The sequence below is a fragment of the Lycium barbarum genome, chromosome 1 (assembly GCF_019175385.1).
Source record: "Lycium barbarum isolate Lr01 chromosome 1, ASM1917538v2, whole genome shotgun sequence".
NCBI lineage: Eukaryota > Viridiplantae > Streptophyta > Magnoliopsida > Solanales > Solanaceae > Lycium > Lycium barbarum.
Window position 1 is genome coordinate 5,601,524 of NC_083337.1, and position 19,796 is coordinate 5,621,319.

The window sequence follows — 19,796 nt, forward strand, 5'->3', positions numbered from 1 at the left end:
TGTAGAAATTCATAAAATTTCAAATCTTGAATTCGCATTGGTGAAATTATTGTGGATAGTACATGTAACAGAATCACCTCTTTATTCTTACAAAACATATTACTTGTTTTGTTTTACAGAGCATGGCTCTACATGTAAGTAACAATCGAAATATTGTATTTAATGTAACAATACGATACCACCATCCAAACAAGTTGTTAAACTTTAAATTCTGTATTCGCCTTTGTTCATTAGGTAACATAATGACCTCAAGTTCTTGAACTTCAAATCCTATATTCGCCTCTGTTCATTAGGCAACATAATGACCTCTTTATTCTTACATCACATACATAATACCTGCCTTATTTTATAGAGCATGGATTTCTGTTTTTTCAAATAACTTGAGAAATGATAGTGCAGCATCTCTTGCTTGTTCTGGTGCAGGAATTGTAGGTGTAATAGGCTCATACTCTGCTTTCCATTCTGCTACACATTGCTTATTGCTGCCTCTTACAGGGATGAATGAGAAGGTAACTCTGTATGGATTGTACATTTTCCTCAGATCACCATCAGTGACTTGGTATGTCACTGATCTCCCCTCTTCCACTTTCTCTATCTTTTCTACTGACTGTTTGACATAGCTGCTCAATGCTGCATAAAAACAAAGCAAAGGCGGATCTATAGTGTTAGTTACGGCTTCATGTGAACCAAGTAACTTTTGTCCATACTCTGTATATGTACATTAAAATTTACACTAAATATTTGATTGTGAACCCTGTTATTATTATATAGACTCTAACTTGATGTCGCTGTAAAAACTCATAAACTTTAAGTTTTAGATCCGTTTCTCTGTGATACAAAGGTAAAGTTTACTCTATGGTATTGGTGGTTGTGACATCTTCATCAAGGAGTTGGCTTAGCCCATCAGTTAAGTACTTGTATGAGTGTGTGAGTTTATGTTATGTATATTGACAACTTCTAGTTTTTCAAGGCAACCACAACAAATCAAGTGCAATCCGACAAGTGGGGTCTGGCGAGGGTAGTGTGTACTCAGACCAAACCCCTACGTTTCCTATAGACCCTCGGCTCAAAGAACAATGCAAGAGTCGGTATCAATAAGCAGAAACAATAACAAGATTAAGTAACTAATTGTAAAACTTAATTTGTAAACAAAGTAAATAACTAAGGCTTAGTTTAGTAATATTAATGGAAGTCTTCCAGACAACAGGCATGTATGAGATCGGTTTTCACTGTCCCGGTGTCCCCTTCCTGCTTTCCTTCCTCGTTCCTCTTTTATGTAGCACTTAAAATGGAAAAAAATAATCTAAGAACATACATTGCTAGGATCAAAGCAACAGATGATGGCAACAAGAACAGCAATGTGATCCTTCCATGAAAAGCAACTGTGGAAAACTTCGAAAGTGAGTCCTCGAAAAATATTTAGCTATGGTCGTTGTTTACACTAAATTAAACAATTTAACTATAGCCGTTGGTACAAATTAAACCGAAAATACATATTACTTAAAAGATTGTGTGCAAGACATATGTTCATTCATTTGCTTAGAACAAATACCAGGTGTAAGTAAGTTTTTATTGTGAATCTTCTATTGAGGACTTACCCGGGCCAAGCTGGAGACGCCTGAGAGTGCCAGGTTCTCCTTCTCCTTGAATATATTCAGCCTTAGAAAGCATTTGTGGATTTACCCTGCTGATTTTATCATTATCCCTGTACATTTCCCATGCTTTTTCTGCAGGGATGTTGAGCACAATTTCACCTTTCATTCCTCTCATCTCTCTCTTATCTCTAACCAACTCTTTCTCTTTCTCTCTATCTGGTTCAATCCAGATATAGATGAGACACAAGATAAAAGCTTATATTAGTCTAAGAAACCATATTTTATTCTTATTGGGAAAAGAAAAGAAAATAGCTCAAAAGTTTTGCATGCTACCAGCATTTCTGGCAAGAATCTTCACATTTGGTATCCACCAAGTTTATCCTTTGATCGGCACCAGATTCTAAATCTTCCAAACTGCTTTTATCTAAATATTTAATAGGCAACTATAATCTCAAGATATATTGCAAAACTTTATTGTTTTTATTTTTGTGATACAGGACACCACGGAAAAAGATTTTATAGGAAGGAAAGATTTGGTACAAAAGTAAAAGTTGTCGATGTGTGGTTAGAAGATTCCAAGGTTTAAGCCGTGAAAACAACCTCTTGAAGAAATGCAGAAAAGTGACTAAATACGATAGACCCAATGTGATCAGGTCTTTCATCGAACCAACCATGTAGTGGAAGGTTAGTGCACTGCCAAGTTTAGAATTAGGTGCATATTACTAGAATTTATGACGGACTTATGAAGTGGAGAATTGACGCAATAGTAAGAGTTGTCAATATGTGGCCAGAAGATTACGAAATCCAAGCCGTGGAAACAACCTCTTACAGAAATGCAAGCTCCATACAATAGACCAATGTGGTCAGGTTTCTTTGCATATAGCGGAAGATTAGTGCTCTAACAAGTTTCCAACAAGGTGGATATTATTAGAATAATTCTGAATTTAAGGGCAATCATCCTAGTATGGAGCCAGCAACCCATGTAATTAAAACATAAAATGGGTACTCTGCTTTCATTTGTTAAACCTCCACTGTGTTTAATTAACATGATCCATCTTCCAGCAGCTATAAAGAATGTCTCAAATATTTGTTATATATGCAAATGCCCTTAAGAATCTATTCCCCAACAAGTTGCTTTTCTAACAGCACAGAAATCATATCTAAGCGATAGAAAAAGGGGTGAGAAAGAGAAAAAATAAATCTTTACTTTATAATAGTTCATATCTAGACGATAGAGAAAGGAGTGAGAAAGAGAACAAAAACCTTCACTTTCTAATAGTTTTTTAAGTTTTTAGATAAGATGGTTTACACAATCCAATAGTATCAAATTATAAATTCATACACACCATTAGTTGAGCTATACTCTTGTGTTAATTCTCACAATAATCAGAGGAAGAGTGGAAACTCTTTTAAAAATCAGAATAACAACCAAATATTGACAGACGCTAAGGCAGGGAAATCTTATGGTCCAATACCGTCATAAGCGAACCTAATCACGAAAATATCCAAATAATTGTGTTTTGGTATGTTGGAAGTCATTTTCCAGAAAACTCCCTATTTACTTGATGAGTAAAGAATATTTTTTGAAAAAAATAAACCACCAAAGATTAATAATAGTATTTGCAAACCGGAGAGTGTTTCGATCAAATTCTTTAGTACTAACAATATATAGATAGGTTTTTTGATATTTTCTTATAATCAAACAAGAAAAATTGATTCTTCCGTAAAAACTATTTTCTAAATGACTTCCATTATACTACCAATTACCAAAGACATGTTCAAAAGATCACTGTTCTCTCTCTCGGTTATAGCTTATTGGACTAGTTAAATAGCCAGTTTCACCATTCTAATCTCCCGTTGTGCATCCATGTATTACTCGTAGAGAATGCAATAATTTGAAGCATACTAACAATTGAAAAGGTTCGATTACGTCCCTGAACAATTAAAAATGTCTAAATATACTCTTACCATTGTATCAGTCAAATCAAACCAATTTTTTTCATTGGTGGAAAACTATTAGTGGGAGGTGCATATTTGAGACGGGAGAGGTGAGAACTCCTATGAGCTGATAGGTTAAAATAAGATATACAGTTAGACCTCTCTATAACGGCACCCGCATATAACAGCACCTCTCTATAGCAGCTAATTTTTTTCGGAACCGATTTTTTATGTTATATTTTACTTCTCTATAACAACATTTCACCTATAACAACAACAACTAACTTTATACCAGTACGCTCTTTGTAAACTTACCCCCAATATAACAGCTATATTCTTTTTTTGGTAATATAATAATTAATCATCTTTAAAAAATAAAATATCTATGATTACCAATAATAAGTGTAGACATTTTGACAAAATATTTGATCATTTAATACACTATTACAACAAAAAAAAAATTATATGAATATATATATTTTAGGACCCTGAACAAGAAGAGGCAAAGATGCCAGATCTGTTTATATTAGGGGAAGGTCATCATTAAATGATTTTCCTTCGTTGTACAAAGTGTGATTATGCTTAGAATTTGCAATTAAAAATGAAAATTAAATTTTATGCATCTTTTTTGCCTATAACAGTTAAATATTATTTAAATGACAATGCTGTTATAGGTGTATAACAGTCATTCTCTATAACAACTGAAAATTTTTGAACCCAACGATGTTGTTATAGAGAGTTTTGTTTGACTGTATATACGACATATCACAAATGTTGAGGGCAAATTTGAACCTTTTCCCCTCAAGAGATAGAAGGATAATACAGGGACGTAATTTGAACCTTTTCATCCCATTGGCGCATCCTCTCTCCAAGAAATAGATTCACAAGCATAAAACCAAGATTAATCAAAGGACAAGAACGAGAGAACACGTTCAATCTTAAAAAAAGGTATTCATCAATTCTCCTACATTACAATATTGGAAAGCATGTTGCCTTACATCTAATAAAACTTCAGACGTAAGGCATGGCAAATATACAATACACAGCACGATAGCGCCATATGCCCATCATCAACTGCCTACTTATATGACCCTTATTAAGCAAAATAGATAGTATCCGAGTCAAATTGTCTTTCACTTTTTCAGATAAGAAAGATTGGGCTGCTGACCTAACCCGACCATCCTCTCTGAGGACCACCTGAAGAATGTCCATTCAGCCTATCAAGCACAGCATTGAAATCAACTGTCTGACCACTCTCCTCGAGCCTCTGGATCACATTAACCACATGATCTCCCCTGTAGCCCATGCTTCCCAACTTCTCAATTAATTCATTGTAAGGATGCGTGCGCATCAACTGTGGTGGACGAACCATAAGATTTGGGCTGGGTGTGGACTGTGCATTCTGGGGAGGGTAGCTGGAGGGAGGATAACCACTTTGTGAGAAATTAGGTGGTTGTTGTGGATGTCCCCTTGCGCCTTCACTGTCGTACATCAAATATCCATCTCTTGCAGAAAGGGACGGATGGGGCCCACTAGCTGCATACCCATCCCCTGGAGCACCAAATGAAGGCTTGAGAGGCTGGGTTGGGGGTTGTGACTGAATCGGCCTGCCAGACCTGTCATACCCATAGGACATTGCCTCTGGACGGCTCGCAACTGATTGAGAGATAGCAGAAAATGACAGTTGCATTGGCATGCTATTGGTGGGGACCGGTTCAGGAGAAGGATTCGGTTGACTGGGGGGATAAGAGGGATAAACAGCTGGTGATGAGGGTCTAGCTTGCTGTTGCACAGTTGGAAACTGATGCTGTTGAACCTGCTGGGGTGCTTGCTGATGCTGTTGAACCTGTTGGGGTGATTGAACCTGTTGAGGTATCTGTTGTGCCCATTGCTGCTGATACTGGGGCATTGACTGGATTTGTGGGGTCTGATTCCCCTGAGGTGCTTCTGGCTGGGGTGGTACCCTAGAAGGATCTTGCATTTGAGAAGTTCGATACTGGGGGTCAGATTGCAGATATTGACCTTGGGACAAGTGACTTGGAGCTGGTGGATTTGACATCTGCGCTGGGGGTAAATAGTAGCCTTGCGACTGCGTCAAACTTTGAGATGGAATTGATGATGGAGGTGGTTGTTGTGGCTGCTCGACGGGTCGGTTAGTAATAGGAGCACGGGGTGCTACTTGATGGGGTAGAGCAAGTGCTAGTTGTTGTCCATGCACATCAGTTGAGTTGTCACCTTTATTGGAATCAGACACAGGTTGAACGTTCCTGTCCTCATTCTGCTGAGAATTGCTGGCTGAAGCTGTTTCTTTCTGCGCAAACTGAAGCTTAGCCAGCTCCTTCTGAGTTTCAGCGAGTTCTTGCTTATCTCTCAGAATCTGTACAGACCTGTGGACCTGCAGGAATAACAGTAAAGAAATTAGTCATCGAATAGCTATTAAAGTTGGACAAATCGTGCGGGCAAAATTGCGAGAGCAGCTTAAAATTGGACAACGATAAATTCTTACATATTGCCTAGGAGCATTAGAAAGATAGAACCTCAATGAGTCGGTGTATCTAAAGTTCAGACACAAATAAGCAAAAATATGCAAGTTTTTGCAGAGAAAGACGGATGCAAACTACACCCAGTGACTCCTTGTGATTGGCTGTCTGTGGGAGTAAAGGATTGTCAACAAGGGTGTTCTAGTGCGTCACTGCATTGTAGATTCTCTACAATAATGTGGTGTTAGTTCTAATCACACACAGACTAGTTCTAATCACACACAGACTCCCACTTAAAGTAGAATCTAACTTAATCTGATGAGGTAAACTTTGCCAATTGTCTAAGTGTAACTAGAAAATAGAGTCTAGAAAATTCTCTAAGATAAAGTAACCTGTTAGAGCTGAAAACTTCTCAAGTCTACTAAACTATACAAATTCTCCAGTCACGGCAGAATGTGTTCCACGAAAATTTGAGCTGAATTAAGCCATTCATTGCAAGTTAAAAAAACCAAAACTTGAGGCTAAGGGAGTCATAAGCATCCAAGGTCATCAGTTATGGGGGAGAAATTTTTGCATGGATTTTAACTTTTAGCTAAAACTTTGACGAACATAATAGGTTTATCACATTATAAGTAACATACTAGGACTACTTTTTGTTTGTTGAACTTTCTTTTGTTGAGTAAATGGCCATGATGGCTAAATTTAATTTTTTTTTTTTTTTTAAAAAGCAACATACTAGGACTATCATACTTTCTAGGGCTTGGAATCATGAGAGCATAAAAGGCATATCATCTTTAAAAGAAACTTATAAAATAGGATTATATGTAAGCAATACAATCCACAATTTCAAGGTGAACAAACCTCTTGAACATGCTTCTCAAGAGCCTTCAGTTTCGAATCTGCCTCACTATGATCCCGAACTAAATCAGACCGCATTTCCCCAATGGACTTATCAAGATTGTAACAGTATAATTCCAACTGCGACAAGCGTGAACTTATTCCCTCTAGGAAACGCATGAGATTGTCCGCATATTTTTTCATGGTCTTCTCAACAGTCATTATCATGCCTTGATTGAAGGAAGATTCTTCTGGTGGACCACCATATGTCGAAGCGGGCAACATTGATGATCTCGTCATTCTACTTTTGTGGAACTCCTGCTCAATACAAGAGCATAATTCAGTAAGAAGTCAAATCACAGTTAGGTAAGATTGAATATAATGCAATAGAAAGAAAAAGTCTTCCTACAAGGATCTAAAAGGCATTATGCTAAGATTCTTAATCAGAATGCTAATTCTAACTAGTCTATGACTCCTAACTAAAAAGCTGCAAATAATTCCTATTACTGAGATACAACAAAACCATGACTCCAAACATTTTCCAAATTATTAACACCAAATCTAGAATCCAGATAAAATACAAACCAGAGATACTAAGAGTACTGTGTACATGATTTCCTTTTTCTTCTACATGCAGATCTTGAGACAGTATTTTCTCTAGAATTCTTTTTTCCAAAATATTAACACCAAATCTAGAATCCAGATGCAATACAAACCAGAGCTACTGAGAATACTGTGTACGTGATTTCCTTTTTCTGCTACATGCAGATCTTGAGAGAGTATTTTCTCTCGAATTCTTACAGGTCAAACTTTAACTAACCCGTTTTGCAGTCTCATGTCCTTGATTTATTCATAAACAAAACGAGAGGCAGCAATAAAGAGGAAGGAGTTTAATATGAAAAGAAGAGAATGTACAGTACAGGTTAAGAAGCTCCTCCATCATTAGTGTTAGTCTACAGCTTTGATTCATCACCCCGATTAGTAGCTCCAAAATGAGTGAATATAGACTAATATCTTAACATCCACCCCCCAACCCAAAAAACCCATAAATCCCCCAGACACAAAACTAGCATTATAAGATTTAATGAGACAGCACAGACAGATGCCTGGCAGTCATGCTTCTCGATTCCACCAAGGTATTAGCCTAATAGTCGAGTTACATAGTTAAACACTACAGAAAATTATGGAAGGCCAAGTGAACCAATCTTTACCATTTGATGACTTTAATCCACACTTAGAATGTTAAACAGATTGCATCAGGGTAATAATTTTCATATAGGTGAATATATGTAGCTTTATCGCCAAATTGGTCAGTGCAGCTGCTAATACATAGTAAACCAGCATTAACAGAGAACAAAATAACATAGTAAACCAGCACTCTTTCCAGCCCAAAGAAAGATATAGGAACCATAATGCTCACTATATCTCCAAAATTGCAAAAGCAGCACCTAAACCATAAATTCAATTCCAAAATCAACACGAAGTGAGTTGAGAACCATGATAAGGTCTTAGTTCAATTCCCAGCGAAGACAACAAAAAAACACTAGGTGATTTCTTCCCAGCTGACCAAGCTTTGGGAGACAAAGTTACCCGATACCTATGCTAGCAGAGGTAGAGCTAGGATTTTGAGTTTATGGGTTTTGGATACTAGAAAACACAACTTACTGGGTTCTTGAAAATTAAGTCTACATATTAAGTGAACATTTTAACACAAATACAAAGTTTGATCCTTGGCGGGAGGTAACAGGTACCCAGTAGAATGAGTCGAGGTGTGCGCAAGCTGGCTCAAACACCACGGTTATCCAAAAAAGTAAAATCCAAAATCAATAATTTTCAGCAATACCCGTTAGCAATTTTTCAAGCTTTCATGCACCCTAAGGGTATATCAATAAAGTGGGTTGATAACCATCTGATGTCTCAGGTTTAAATCGGAGACAAAAAAAATACTTGGTGATTCTTTCTATCTGTCTCAGCCTTGGTGAACAAAGTTACCAGCTACTAATAGTTGTGCTAGTGGGAAATAACAAGTACTTCTCTAATATGGGAAAATTTCAAAAATATACAAGTTGGTCACTTACATTGCAAAAAAATAGCCCAAAACTTACATTACAAAAAATAGCCCACAATATACAAACATATATAGACACTTATACCAACATATACAAACATGTAAGAAGGCAGAGAGCGAGAGAGAGAAAAGCTTGGGTCATTTTTTTGTAAGAATTAAAAAAAATGGGTCAATTTTGGTAGTTAACATATAGTGTAATTTTCTCTATAATTAATTAATCAAGGTGCGCAGAAGCTGACTCGGATAACACGATTATCAAAAACAATCAGCAATACCCTCAATAACTTCCAAAACCCTATACGAATCAAGCAAAACAACTCACACAACACTTTCACCATACAAATATTTAATCCCACTGGCAAAAACACAATTTTTTTTATTTTTATTTTTTAACCTTAGTAGAATTAGCAGCAATAGAAGGATCAGAGTGATGGGTCCCATTAACGGCATCTTGATGAGGAGGATAATCTTCATAAGAGCTAAGAATATCATCTGACCCAAAATCAAAACCTGATGAACTACTTGTTGGCCTACCACCAGATGCCATACCTTCACCAGATCAAAAAAAAAAAAAAACTAGGGTTTCTTTTTCACTTTACTGATCAAATAAATGAAAGAAGGGAAAAAAAAAAATGCACCTAGGTCTTTTTTTTTTTTTGTACGTATAATAAAGGGAGTGGTATTGTATATTTAATTTAATCTAGAGAGATAAAGGATTATCTAAAAAGTTAGAGAAACGTATAGAAAATGTGTATGTTGTTTAGAGAGAGAGAATAGGGGTTGCTTAGGTCAGCGGCAATGAGGAAGGCTCGTTATATGCATTTCTTAGTAGGCCCATGCACAAATCGGTTCAATCCGAATTTCTGAACCGATTCGAAACAATTCGGATAATACAATTCGATTTCGATTTACAAATGCAATTGTAAAATATTACGGTTTAACGGTTCGGTTACGGTTTGCTTCAATTATCAACCGAACCGATCCGAACAAACCGAATTTATATGCCACTAGTGACTAATTTGGTATATGTAATGTGGTGTTGACGGATTTGTATGCTTGCACAAGTTGTCAAGCTCTTGTTTTGCTATTTATATGCTATTATGCTTGCAAGTTTATGGTTTTTTCTTGGTTAATGTTTTGGTTATAAGGCTGCAAGTTTAGGATCTCATTATTTTTTGTTATGTTTACTCTAAAACTGAAATGAAATAGTTGCTTGTTTAAATTTCGAATAAACCGAACAAATCGATTTGTGTAACCGAACCGAAATAATAAAAAACGAATCAAATTGAACCTAGAATGGATCGAGTTTGGTTGGGAATTTTAGAAAGTCGAAATTCGAAATTTCAACTCGATGATGGCCAAAACCGAACCGAACCGATTCGTGCACAGGCCTATTTCTAAGGGTCCGTTTGGTGATGAAATTTTTTCACTTTGTTTTTCGGAAAATATTTTCACTTTATTTGAAAATTAATGTCTAGCCATGGAAATTTAAAGTTGTATTTAGAATTTGAAAAATATTTAAAAATTTGTTTTCACTTTCAATACATTCAAACAGCCAAATATTCTTTGCAAAAACTATAATCAAACACAAGTCCAACTTTAAAATACCGAATAAAGTGAAAAATTTGAGTATTTGGTTTTCATGGCCAAACGCCTACTTAATTTATGTATTTTTATTTTAATTTGACTGTGCATATAGTTTTCCTATTACTTGTCCATTTTTTTGTTTTGTTTACCCACCCTTTAAGAAATTATAAATAAAAGATGTATGCTTACTATTTTATCCTTATCTCTCTTCAATAAATTACACTCTAATCAATATTGATTATTTTTACGGAAAAAAATCAATATTGATTATTTTCAAGAACACTTAATATTAAGGATAAGATGGAAAAAATTAATTAATTCTATGTTAATTTACATATTTCAATTTTGTAAATTGACAAGTAATTGGGACATATATTCTTAGTAATGTGGACAAATAATATGAGTCAGAGGGGATATAACTTTTTAAGTTTATAGTATTAATTAAAAGTATATGTAATGTGTTACATGTCCTAAACATTACTCCCCCGGTTCAAAAAGAGCGTCCACTTAGCCATTTTCGCACCCCTTGATAAAATACTAATTTCTACTCAAAAGTAAGTTATTTGACTAAATTATCCCTAACTAAATAGATATTGGGAGTTGGTTACTTAACACTTAATAAAGATAAATTTTTAAAAAATAAGTTAATTTTTTTTTTATAAGTGAACTCTCTTTTTTATCCAAAAAATAAAGGCTCAATGGACATTCTTTTTAAGTCGGAGGGAGTATGGTACATAACATATCAGGTAGAGTAATATTTATTCTTTAAAAAAAAGACTAATAAAAGAAAGTAAAACATATAAATAGAAACAAATTTTTTTTTGTTCTTAAGTAATTCTGTAGTAATAAAAAAAGAAGGGCTTGAGCCTTCATACTTTTTATTTTATTCTTTATTCAGTAGTTCGTATTCATTTTGTGCTAGATTTTTTTTTTCTTTCAATAGTGGAGATAATCGCATGTAACGACAGAAGGGCATATTATTAAAAACTTGTGGTAAGAAACCCAACTAATTTGTATTTATGAGGGCGTTCAACTCGTTAAATTGGGAGACACTCCTTATCAGAATTATTTTTCATTCCCAAAATTTAAACCTAAAATCTTTAATAAGAATGAACAAATCATATTCATCACATCACAGCCTTACGGGTAGCCTTAGTTCTCTTCTAAGTCACGTTAAGTTAGCTATATAAATTGTTAATGTTTATTTGTTTCATTTTTTTTAACGATCTCTATGTGAATAATTGGCATTTTATGGTTCTCCATCAAGTTGAAGGGGTAGGAAAAGCAAAAGTCAAAGTACCTAATTTTACTTGAATTCGATTAGATTTTTGAAATAAAATTATATATTTAAAACTACATAAAATTGCTACTAGTCAGCTTAGCTAATAAAATCAAAATATTAAACAAAGAATTTGAGAAAATAGTTAAGAAAAATTATGTGATTGTTCTTTTAAGCTGTCTTTCCAGTCACCGCTTATTTCCTTTTTACAAAGATTTTTGTATTTATGTAAATTGAAATATTTTATATATCATTAAACAAACTACGACTAACAAATTTTAGGCCTCAATCAAAGAGCAAAGTATTTAGTTGATTGGACCTTAAGCCGCCCATAGCTTATTGCACATTTGTACATAATTTTGGTAGGGCTCTTAACAATTTTTTGGGGGCCTATAGCAAGAAAATTGGTTGATTGGACCTTGAGCCGCCCATAGTTTATCGGAAACTAGTTAATTTATCTGTGCTTTGCGCGGTCGTAAAATTAACACTTGATTTTATATTTTTTATTTTCTTTTCCATTTCCTTCCTTATTTCCTACCCTTCAAATAAATTAAAAAATAATAAAGGTATGTAGTCGGTGAGTTCCAGACATACTATTTTCAAGATTTAGTACGGCAATACAAATTAACAATCACATATATTAAATAATATTTTTTATAGATCAAATGTTCTCTTAAGTTAGATTCAATCAAAGCATCTTCCTTAATTGTAAATCCTCACAATAAAAATTATAAGTATAATAATTTATCCTTTTTATCGTAAAATCTAGACATAATTTCAAATCCAATAACCATAATAATTATTTTGTTTCATACGAATGAATATCAACGAATAAAGCAAGCATATTATGTGATTATGAATTTACAAACTGCACCGCTCCATATTCACTAATTTTCAAGAAAGTAAGATAAATAAAAATGAAACAAACCTTTTGCAAGTCTCGGACCCAAATAAAAATTACTGTACACTATATCATGGTAATTTCTATTTTTTATCTTTCGAATAACCAAAGTATTGTTTGCAAAGTTTTCACCTTCAACTCCTTCTGCTAAAGGCCTTCCTTTTTATCTGTCAACATTGACTTTTTATATTATTATTTTTCCTTTTGCGTTCCGCTCCTATTTCAGCTTTCAAAGAATATATGTTTGTTTTAACAATAGAAATTAAGAGAGTTAAAGAAATGACTTTTAAACTTTTTTGACATTATATCTTTAACATAATTTAACTAAGAGAGATAAGTGAGTAACTTTTTGATTTTTTTTTTTAACATTGAATATAAACAGAAAAAAGGCCAAAAAAAAAGATATGATTGCGTGAAATGAAATTATTTTCTTTGCGAAATTTAGTCGACATACAAAAAGAAGAAGAATAATGAGAAATATTAAATTTGCATTCTCATCTTCTTTTAACATCTACATTGTAAAATCCCTTATTGATCTAAAACTTCTCCAAATACACATAACTAACAAAAACTAAATATATATAAGGGAAAGATACATATAAAAAATAAAATAGAAAAACAAATTCAAATAGAAGAATTGTGTTGATCTAACTAATAAAAGGTAGAAGGAAATAATAAAGCATTCCACCATAACTCTCTGTCATGCTCTTTACTTCCACACGTCCCCTCCCCTGGAAAATAACAAAACACATAAACACATTTAGATACAAAAGATTTAAAACAGAAAAGATAAGATGTAGCTAGATTCAGAAATAAACCAACATAACATTTTTGCAAAAAAGGAAGTACACCGAAAGCAATCAAAGAAGACCCATAGCTTAGAGTAAAAAAGATGATTGAGCAGACTTACTAATATACTATCTTTGAAAATATTTGTCTACGCATTCCAATTCAAATATTTCCAGCATCTTGCAAATTATAAATAGTTACCTGCAAAGAATATGAAAAGACATAAATATTACTAAATATCCATTATGTAGTCTTGTTAATTAGAGAAGTGGGACAAACCGTTTAGGAATAAGAAGACAATGAATGTGTTATTAAGGGAATGAAATAACTTTTCAGTTTTTTAACATGCCATATTCAACATAGTTAAGAGAATTTAAAAAGTGACTTAAGTTTTTTTAACATTGAACAAAAATGATAAAAATAGGAAAAAGGTCAAACACAAGAGAAAAAAAATAAACTTGTTCTTAGTCAAAGAGAGGTGTCACATCACTCTTCTTTTGCCTAATTTTTTAATATATATATATTATTTACGTTATTTATGATCAAAGTAATGAGATATTATGGGAAAGGAAACGTGGGTATAAATGAAATTAATGATACTCTTAATAATAAGGAATGAATAAATAAGGTGTATTTTGTTTTCCCATATTTTCTAGACATCATATAAAGGGGAAATGCCAAAAATTTAAGAAAAAAGATAAATACAAATGGAGATCATAGAGAAGTGTCACATCACCTTGTCTATGCCTAGCTTTATATTATATATAGATTTTACATGGCATAGCTAACTCTAAGAGGTATTTATGATTAGTAATTATTATTTAATTTAATTACTTTTTGCAGCTACAGTGAATTTCATTTAACATATCATAGCTATACCAAATACATATTGTTATTCCAGTGAATCAAGCGTTCTCCCTCATCTCCCTCTCTCTTCTCCCTCACCTCTCTTTTGTCAGATGTGAAACTTTCTGGCACCGACGAATCGAGATCTAGCTCCTGTAGCTCGCCAGAGAGGATAGATCTAAAACTTTTTAGCACCGGAGAATCGAGATCTAGCTCCGGTATCTCGTTGGCAAGGACAAATCTAAAGATATCCGGTACATATGAGTTGAGATCTAGCTCCGGTACGTATGAATCGAGATTTAGCTCTAGTAGCTCGCCGGAGAGAATAGATCTGAAAATTCACGACATAGAATAATCGGGATCTAGCTCCAGTAGCTCAAGGATAGATTTGAAACTTTACGACATAGATAAATCGAGACCTAGGTCCTGTAACTCATCTGAAATGATAGATATGAAACTTTCCGGCTCAGACAAATCGAGATTATCGAGATTTAGCTCCAGTAGCTCGCCGGAGGGTATAGATCTGAGATTTTCTGCTGACCTTGTAATGGTAGCCGACATGTATTTTGACGGCGGCGGAGGCGGAGGCGATGGCGATGGCGGCGCATCAGAGAGAGAAAGAAGAAACTAAGTTCAAAGTTCCAGAGTCCTTCCCTTTGTGCTCACAAACCCTATCTGTACCTGCGCCGCCTCCGCTGCTGTCGAGAAACAACATGGATTTCTCTGATTCTTCAATGTATTTGAGTGTATTCGTCTTGCTGGAATCAATGGCTTCTTCTCCTTCTTGTATCTCAGATCTGAGTATATTTGAGTGTATTCGTCATTTTTTTTTTAGTGAAAATATAAGTTATATGTATTTGGCTGATTGTATTTTTGGGCAAAACTAGATGTATTTGACTGTATCTGTTGTTTGAATGATCTATATACAATTTTTTCAAATACAATACATCTGAATTTTTTTTGTTTGCATACAAATTTACCCTGTCATTTTTTGATACAGCCGATTTACATTATTCAATACACCCGGATACACTCTATAGCAGTGAAATACTAGCTGGCGACAACACAAATGCATTCAAATACAGTCGAATACATTCAACCTTGCGACGTTCGTCGGGCACCTTGCTGATCGGAGCTCTATTACATTCAAATACAGCCAAAACAAAAGATAGATCAATATATAAATACACTGAAATACACAGCTCCGTCATGTATTTAAATGCACTGGAATACAATCATTTTGAATACACATTGTTATACCCCATTTTAAACGGGTCAAATCGGAGTACAACATATTGGTGATTCCCAATTGTTTAATTTAAGGAGTCGCCACCTAATTATTTTAATGGTGAATTAGGACACCTAATTATTAACTAAAGTAAAGCTAAATTAAACTCCGATTAACGGTCTACTCAATTTAGTGATTCTAGGTAAGGATTCTTAATTATCCTAAAGGGAAGGGGTAAGGCATCCTTTAAGATCTGTTAAAAATACAGTTAACCGGCCAAACTTATGTTAATTATATTATAAAAACTTGATAAGAAAATATATAGCATTTTGAATATTCACGAAAATAGTTTGCAAGTATTATCAAGGTTACAAATGGGAAATATAAGGATACTATTTAAATTAAAGGACAATAGTTTATAGAAAATATTTTAGACATATTATACTAAAAATATGCTGGATCAGCCAATATACTAATATGCATTTGAAACAATTCAATGACTGAGTATCAATTGATTTTAACTGCTTAAATTTAATAGGTGATCAAATAAGATAAAGAAGGCAATAAACAAATTAACTTCGTACTGTTATGTGAAAAGTAGTTTAAAAATATAACTATCATCTTTTATGAAAATTGGCCTTGTTTGGAAAGTAAGGATTTAAATTAAATTTGGGAAAAGATTCATCTACGACCGCTACTAGAAATGATCATTTAATGCCTTTACATAGAATTAACCATAAAAACTTAAAACAAAAGGTTTATAAAATAACGTTAAGACTATAATTTGAGGTGGGTGAATAATTTCGAAATCGGACTTAATTCTTAATTGGATCCTTCAACCCATTTTAACCTTGTAAAAGAGTAATTAAAAGAAATCTCGAACCGACGAAAATAGACTAAATTATAAGCCTTTAAACGCGTTATTTCGAAGGTAAACTCGAACTCTAACTACCCAATATCGCTAAACTATCCCCCATGTGATTAATTACTTGAAGTATTCTGCATTTAGAACGGGCCTCTGCTAAAAACAAATATGTCAGCGAACCAAGAAAAATAGGAAAAAGTCCCGATCATCACGATAGGAGGGACTATCCATTGCTTATTTCCCCTCCTTTGTATTCGATTTGGACAAGTTTGGGAGGAAGTCGAGACACAAAATGGAGCGATGAAGTTGCTTTGATCTAGTGGCAAAATCGAGTCTCATTTGAGACTCCTCGTAACTCCGAATATCATGCAAAAGAAAGAGAAAAAAAAATAGAACAGTGATATAATTTTATAATATGCAAGATTTTATGATCGACACCAACATAATATAAATTGCGGTTAGAAAACATCGACACTCATTCAATACTAAGTATAAACACGCATGAATTATGTATACAACATGCACAAGGGATATATTTATTTATGCAATGGAAAAAAAAGAACTTAAAGAGATGAGAAAGCAAGCCCAAACAATTGAGGGATAGGAGGAAATCAACCTAGCCCAAATAGCACCAAAGGGCGAAACCCAATCCAATAATCATGGTCAAACAAATAAGAGAGAGAGGTCAAATCTGACGTTAAAGAGTGAAGCAAAGAGGCAGGCCCAGATATATAGTATAATCCAGTTCTTAACACGAGACCGGCCTAACTTCATCAAATGAATCACGGACAAGCGCAAATAGATTATATAAAAGCACGCAAGCATTTTTTTTTGCAAATAAAATGGTCTCGTGACCCAAACAATGATTGTTCTGGATGATATACATGTGGTATACCTAACATGCAGCCCAATATACACTAGGTATATACGGGTCGCATATTCGATATACCTGCCCTATATACATTGTAATTAAACACAACATTTCATATTAAACAGGGGAGCATATTCATGAGTATACATGTTGTATTCATACCAGTTTTATAACCCAAGCCAACATGATTTTACAACTAGCAATTTAGAGACTAAATAAACCAACAAGCACACAGGCCTTCCGGCAGTACATATTTTGAGGCCAATACACAAAGAACTGACTGTCAACCTCACGTCGATATCATTTAAACTCAAGGTTCAAGCCTAGCATGCTTTCGATACCCTCAAATGACATCAACAATGGACATTTTCCGACACAAAATATCTTTCTTAGACTCGCCCATCACAAAACAGATTCATACTTTGTAAATCACCTTCCATAAACATAGGCAAACATGGATAGTTTTAAGATGATAACCACATTGAGCTAAAAGAGGTGCCAGTTCATAGCTAAATTAGCTTAAGAATACAAGACTACAAGATTTTAGACAAACAAACCTTAATCATTCTTAAGCTACCTCTACATGATTCCATTTCATCACAAACTAGCCATCAGCACAACTAACACTTAAGACCTAAACTAAACACACTAACGCATAGCTAATTAATTGAGACTTAAAAGAAAACAGATCATATAAACACTAAGCTATATGACATGGAGAAACCAAACATGCACACAAACAAGGTTTATAGACATCGTGTATATTTGGGTATACTTCGTGTATATACATTCGTAAGGATGTTTAGAGGGTTAATATTGGAAAGATTTTGCCCCTGTGTTCCCGATGTTGCACATGTTCCAAGGGATTTCCATGAATCCCAGGCATGGCTAACATCGGGGAGGGTTCAAGCTTAATCCATAATGACCAACTAATCTCCCCAAAAATGTATTAACTAAAGCATACTCTAAATACACACACATATGCCTTTCTTCTTATCATTTAACCTAGTTAAGCAGCAACAGCAAGGGCTGCTGACCTCTACAGGGTGATTCAACTTTAAAGGACTGATTATTGAGGCTAGATCATGCTAGAACCAGTCAAAGGCAAGTATGGTTAGTTTAAGTAGATCTGCAACAGCAAGAAATCCGTATCCAACTACGCATTCTAATCTAAACAAACCAATATTAACCCCTATTCAAATAATGGACATATACAAGACATAAGAATGGATTAACAGATCTATCACATATGTTTATATGCGAAAATGTAGTCTAAAAAAGTATGGCCATGACTTCAAATCATCTAGATAGATCAATCACAGCACATAGCAGCCCAAAACATGCTCAGAATCAGTCGGTTACTCTTTTAACATGGATAGGACTTGTATTTATTTACCGTAACCAACAACATTTACATACATACAGATTAACTAGACCAACTTATATTAAGAACACTAAGCTATGGCTAACATGAGATCAGATTGAAGAGGCGTAACTATCAACAGACATGTATTCTAAACCAAAAGCACCATATAACTAAATAAAACAGACCTTAATTATGAGTATACCAGTAGATTAAAAACCAAATACTGTTGACATAATCATCCACACATGAACTCATATGAACATATAAATACTAATAAAACTGAAACTAAACTAAACTAAATTAAGACATAAACATATTCAACTACACAAACAGGACTTACTCAGAAACTTGATTAACTAAACTATCATGAGAAATGATTAAATCCTAACTAATACTAACATGCAAATAGACTCACCCATTAAACTAAGATGATTAACATACTTTAATCACGCGTAACAACTAAAGAAACATAAAGAACAGAAAATAAAAGGGAAAGGGAGAATCACCGACCTTTCTTGGGTGCAGCGAACTAGGGCTTTTAGATCACCGATCTAGGCTCAAAACTTGACCACTTTGAACTCGAAAAATCTTTTTGGATCCAGAAGGTTTTCGACAGGAAAAAAAAGAACTACTCTTTTTAGTGGAATTTTTTGTTTCGATGGTAATTTAGAGTAAGAGATGACGACTCCGAAAAAAAAACCCCCTTTACAGTTCCAAAATGGTTTGTATTTATATATATCCATATTTGGGTTTGCTAGGATTCGAAATTTTTGGGCGGGATTTCTTGGTCAAAAACGCTCCACTCCAGATCCAAACGTTCAGATTTTTGTGGATATCTCAACCGCTCGATTAGAAAAGAAAGAAGGAGACAAAAATCCATTAAAACTTTGTACCCGAAAATGAAAGGAACTGATAAAAGAAAAAGATTTGAGCTTACAAATGGACAAAACCTCATTAAGGTTTTCAGATTAAAAGCAAAAAAAGAAAAAGAAAAATCACCTTACGACGATTGAGATCTGAGGGAGGGACGAGCATTAATTTCCCCTCCCCAAAACGACCATGCATGGTCTGTGGGAGCGAAAATGCCCCTGCAAGTTACCATTTGCGTCGAGAAAGAGAGAGGGAGAAGAGAGAGGCGCGGATGAA

At 34.3% G+C, this 19,796-nt stretch overlaps 2 protein-coding genes across 2 annotated transcripts; both read right to left on the reverse strand.

The window, feature by feature from the left end:
• Positions 1-65: 65 nt before the first annotated feature.
• LOC132619478 (major strawberry allergen Fra a 1-B-like) lies at positions 66-2,217 on the reverse strand. The gene is made up of 2 exons (XM_060334544.1): positions 1,599-2,217; positions 66-630 (listed from the first exon to the last, which is right to left on the reverse strand). Exons 1-2 carry the CDS (start codon positions 1,768-1,770, stop codon positions 347-349), a joined length of 456 nt encoding a protein of 151 aa, XP_060190527.1. The 5' UTR covers positions 1,771-2,217; the 3' UTR covers positions 66-346.
• Positions 2,218-4,434: 2,217 nt separating this feature from the next.
• Positions 4,435-9,672, reverse strand: LOC132630336 (uncharacterized). The gene is made up of 3 exons (XM_060345922.1): positions 9,313-9,672; positions 6,875-7,168; positions 4,435-5,928 (listed from the first exon to the last, which is right to left on the reverse strand). The coding sequence occupies exons 1-3, from the start codon at positions 9,463-9,465 to the stop codon at positions 4,702-4,704; spliced, it is 1,674 nt and encodes a 557-aa protein (XP_060201905.1). The 5' UTR covers positions 9,466-9,672; the 3' UTR covers positions 4,435-4,701.
• Positions 9,673-19,796: the final 10,124 nt, after the last annotated feature.

Bases quoted from the DNA above. Each gene is read 5' to 3' on its own strand.
- LOC132619478 (XM_060334544.1), bottom strand. From the start codon at position 1,770: ATGAGAGGAATGAAAGGTGAAATTGTGCTCAACATCCCTGCAGAAAAA. The intron at 631-1,598 runs GTAAGTCCTCAA...GTTTTTATGCAG, and splicing joins GCGTCTCCAGCTTGGCCCGG to CATTGAGCAGCTATGTCAAA.
- LOC132630336 (XM_060345922.1), bottom strand. From the start codon at position 9,465: ATGGCATCTGGTGGTAGGCCAACAAGTAGTTCATCAGGTTTTGATTTT. The intron at 7,169-9,312 runs GTTAAAAAATAA...TGTATTGAGCAG, and splicing joins TTGCTGCTAATTCTACTAAG to GAGTTCCACAAAAGTAGAAT. The intron at 5,929-6,874 runs GTTTGTTCACCT...TTATTCCTGCAG, and splicing joins TTGAGAAGCATGTTCAAGAG to GTCCACAGGTCTGTACAGAT.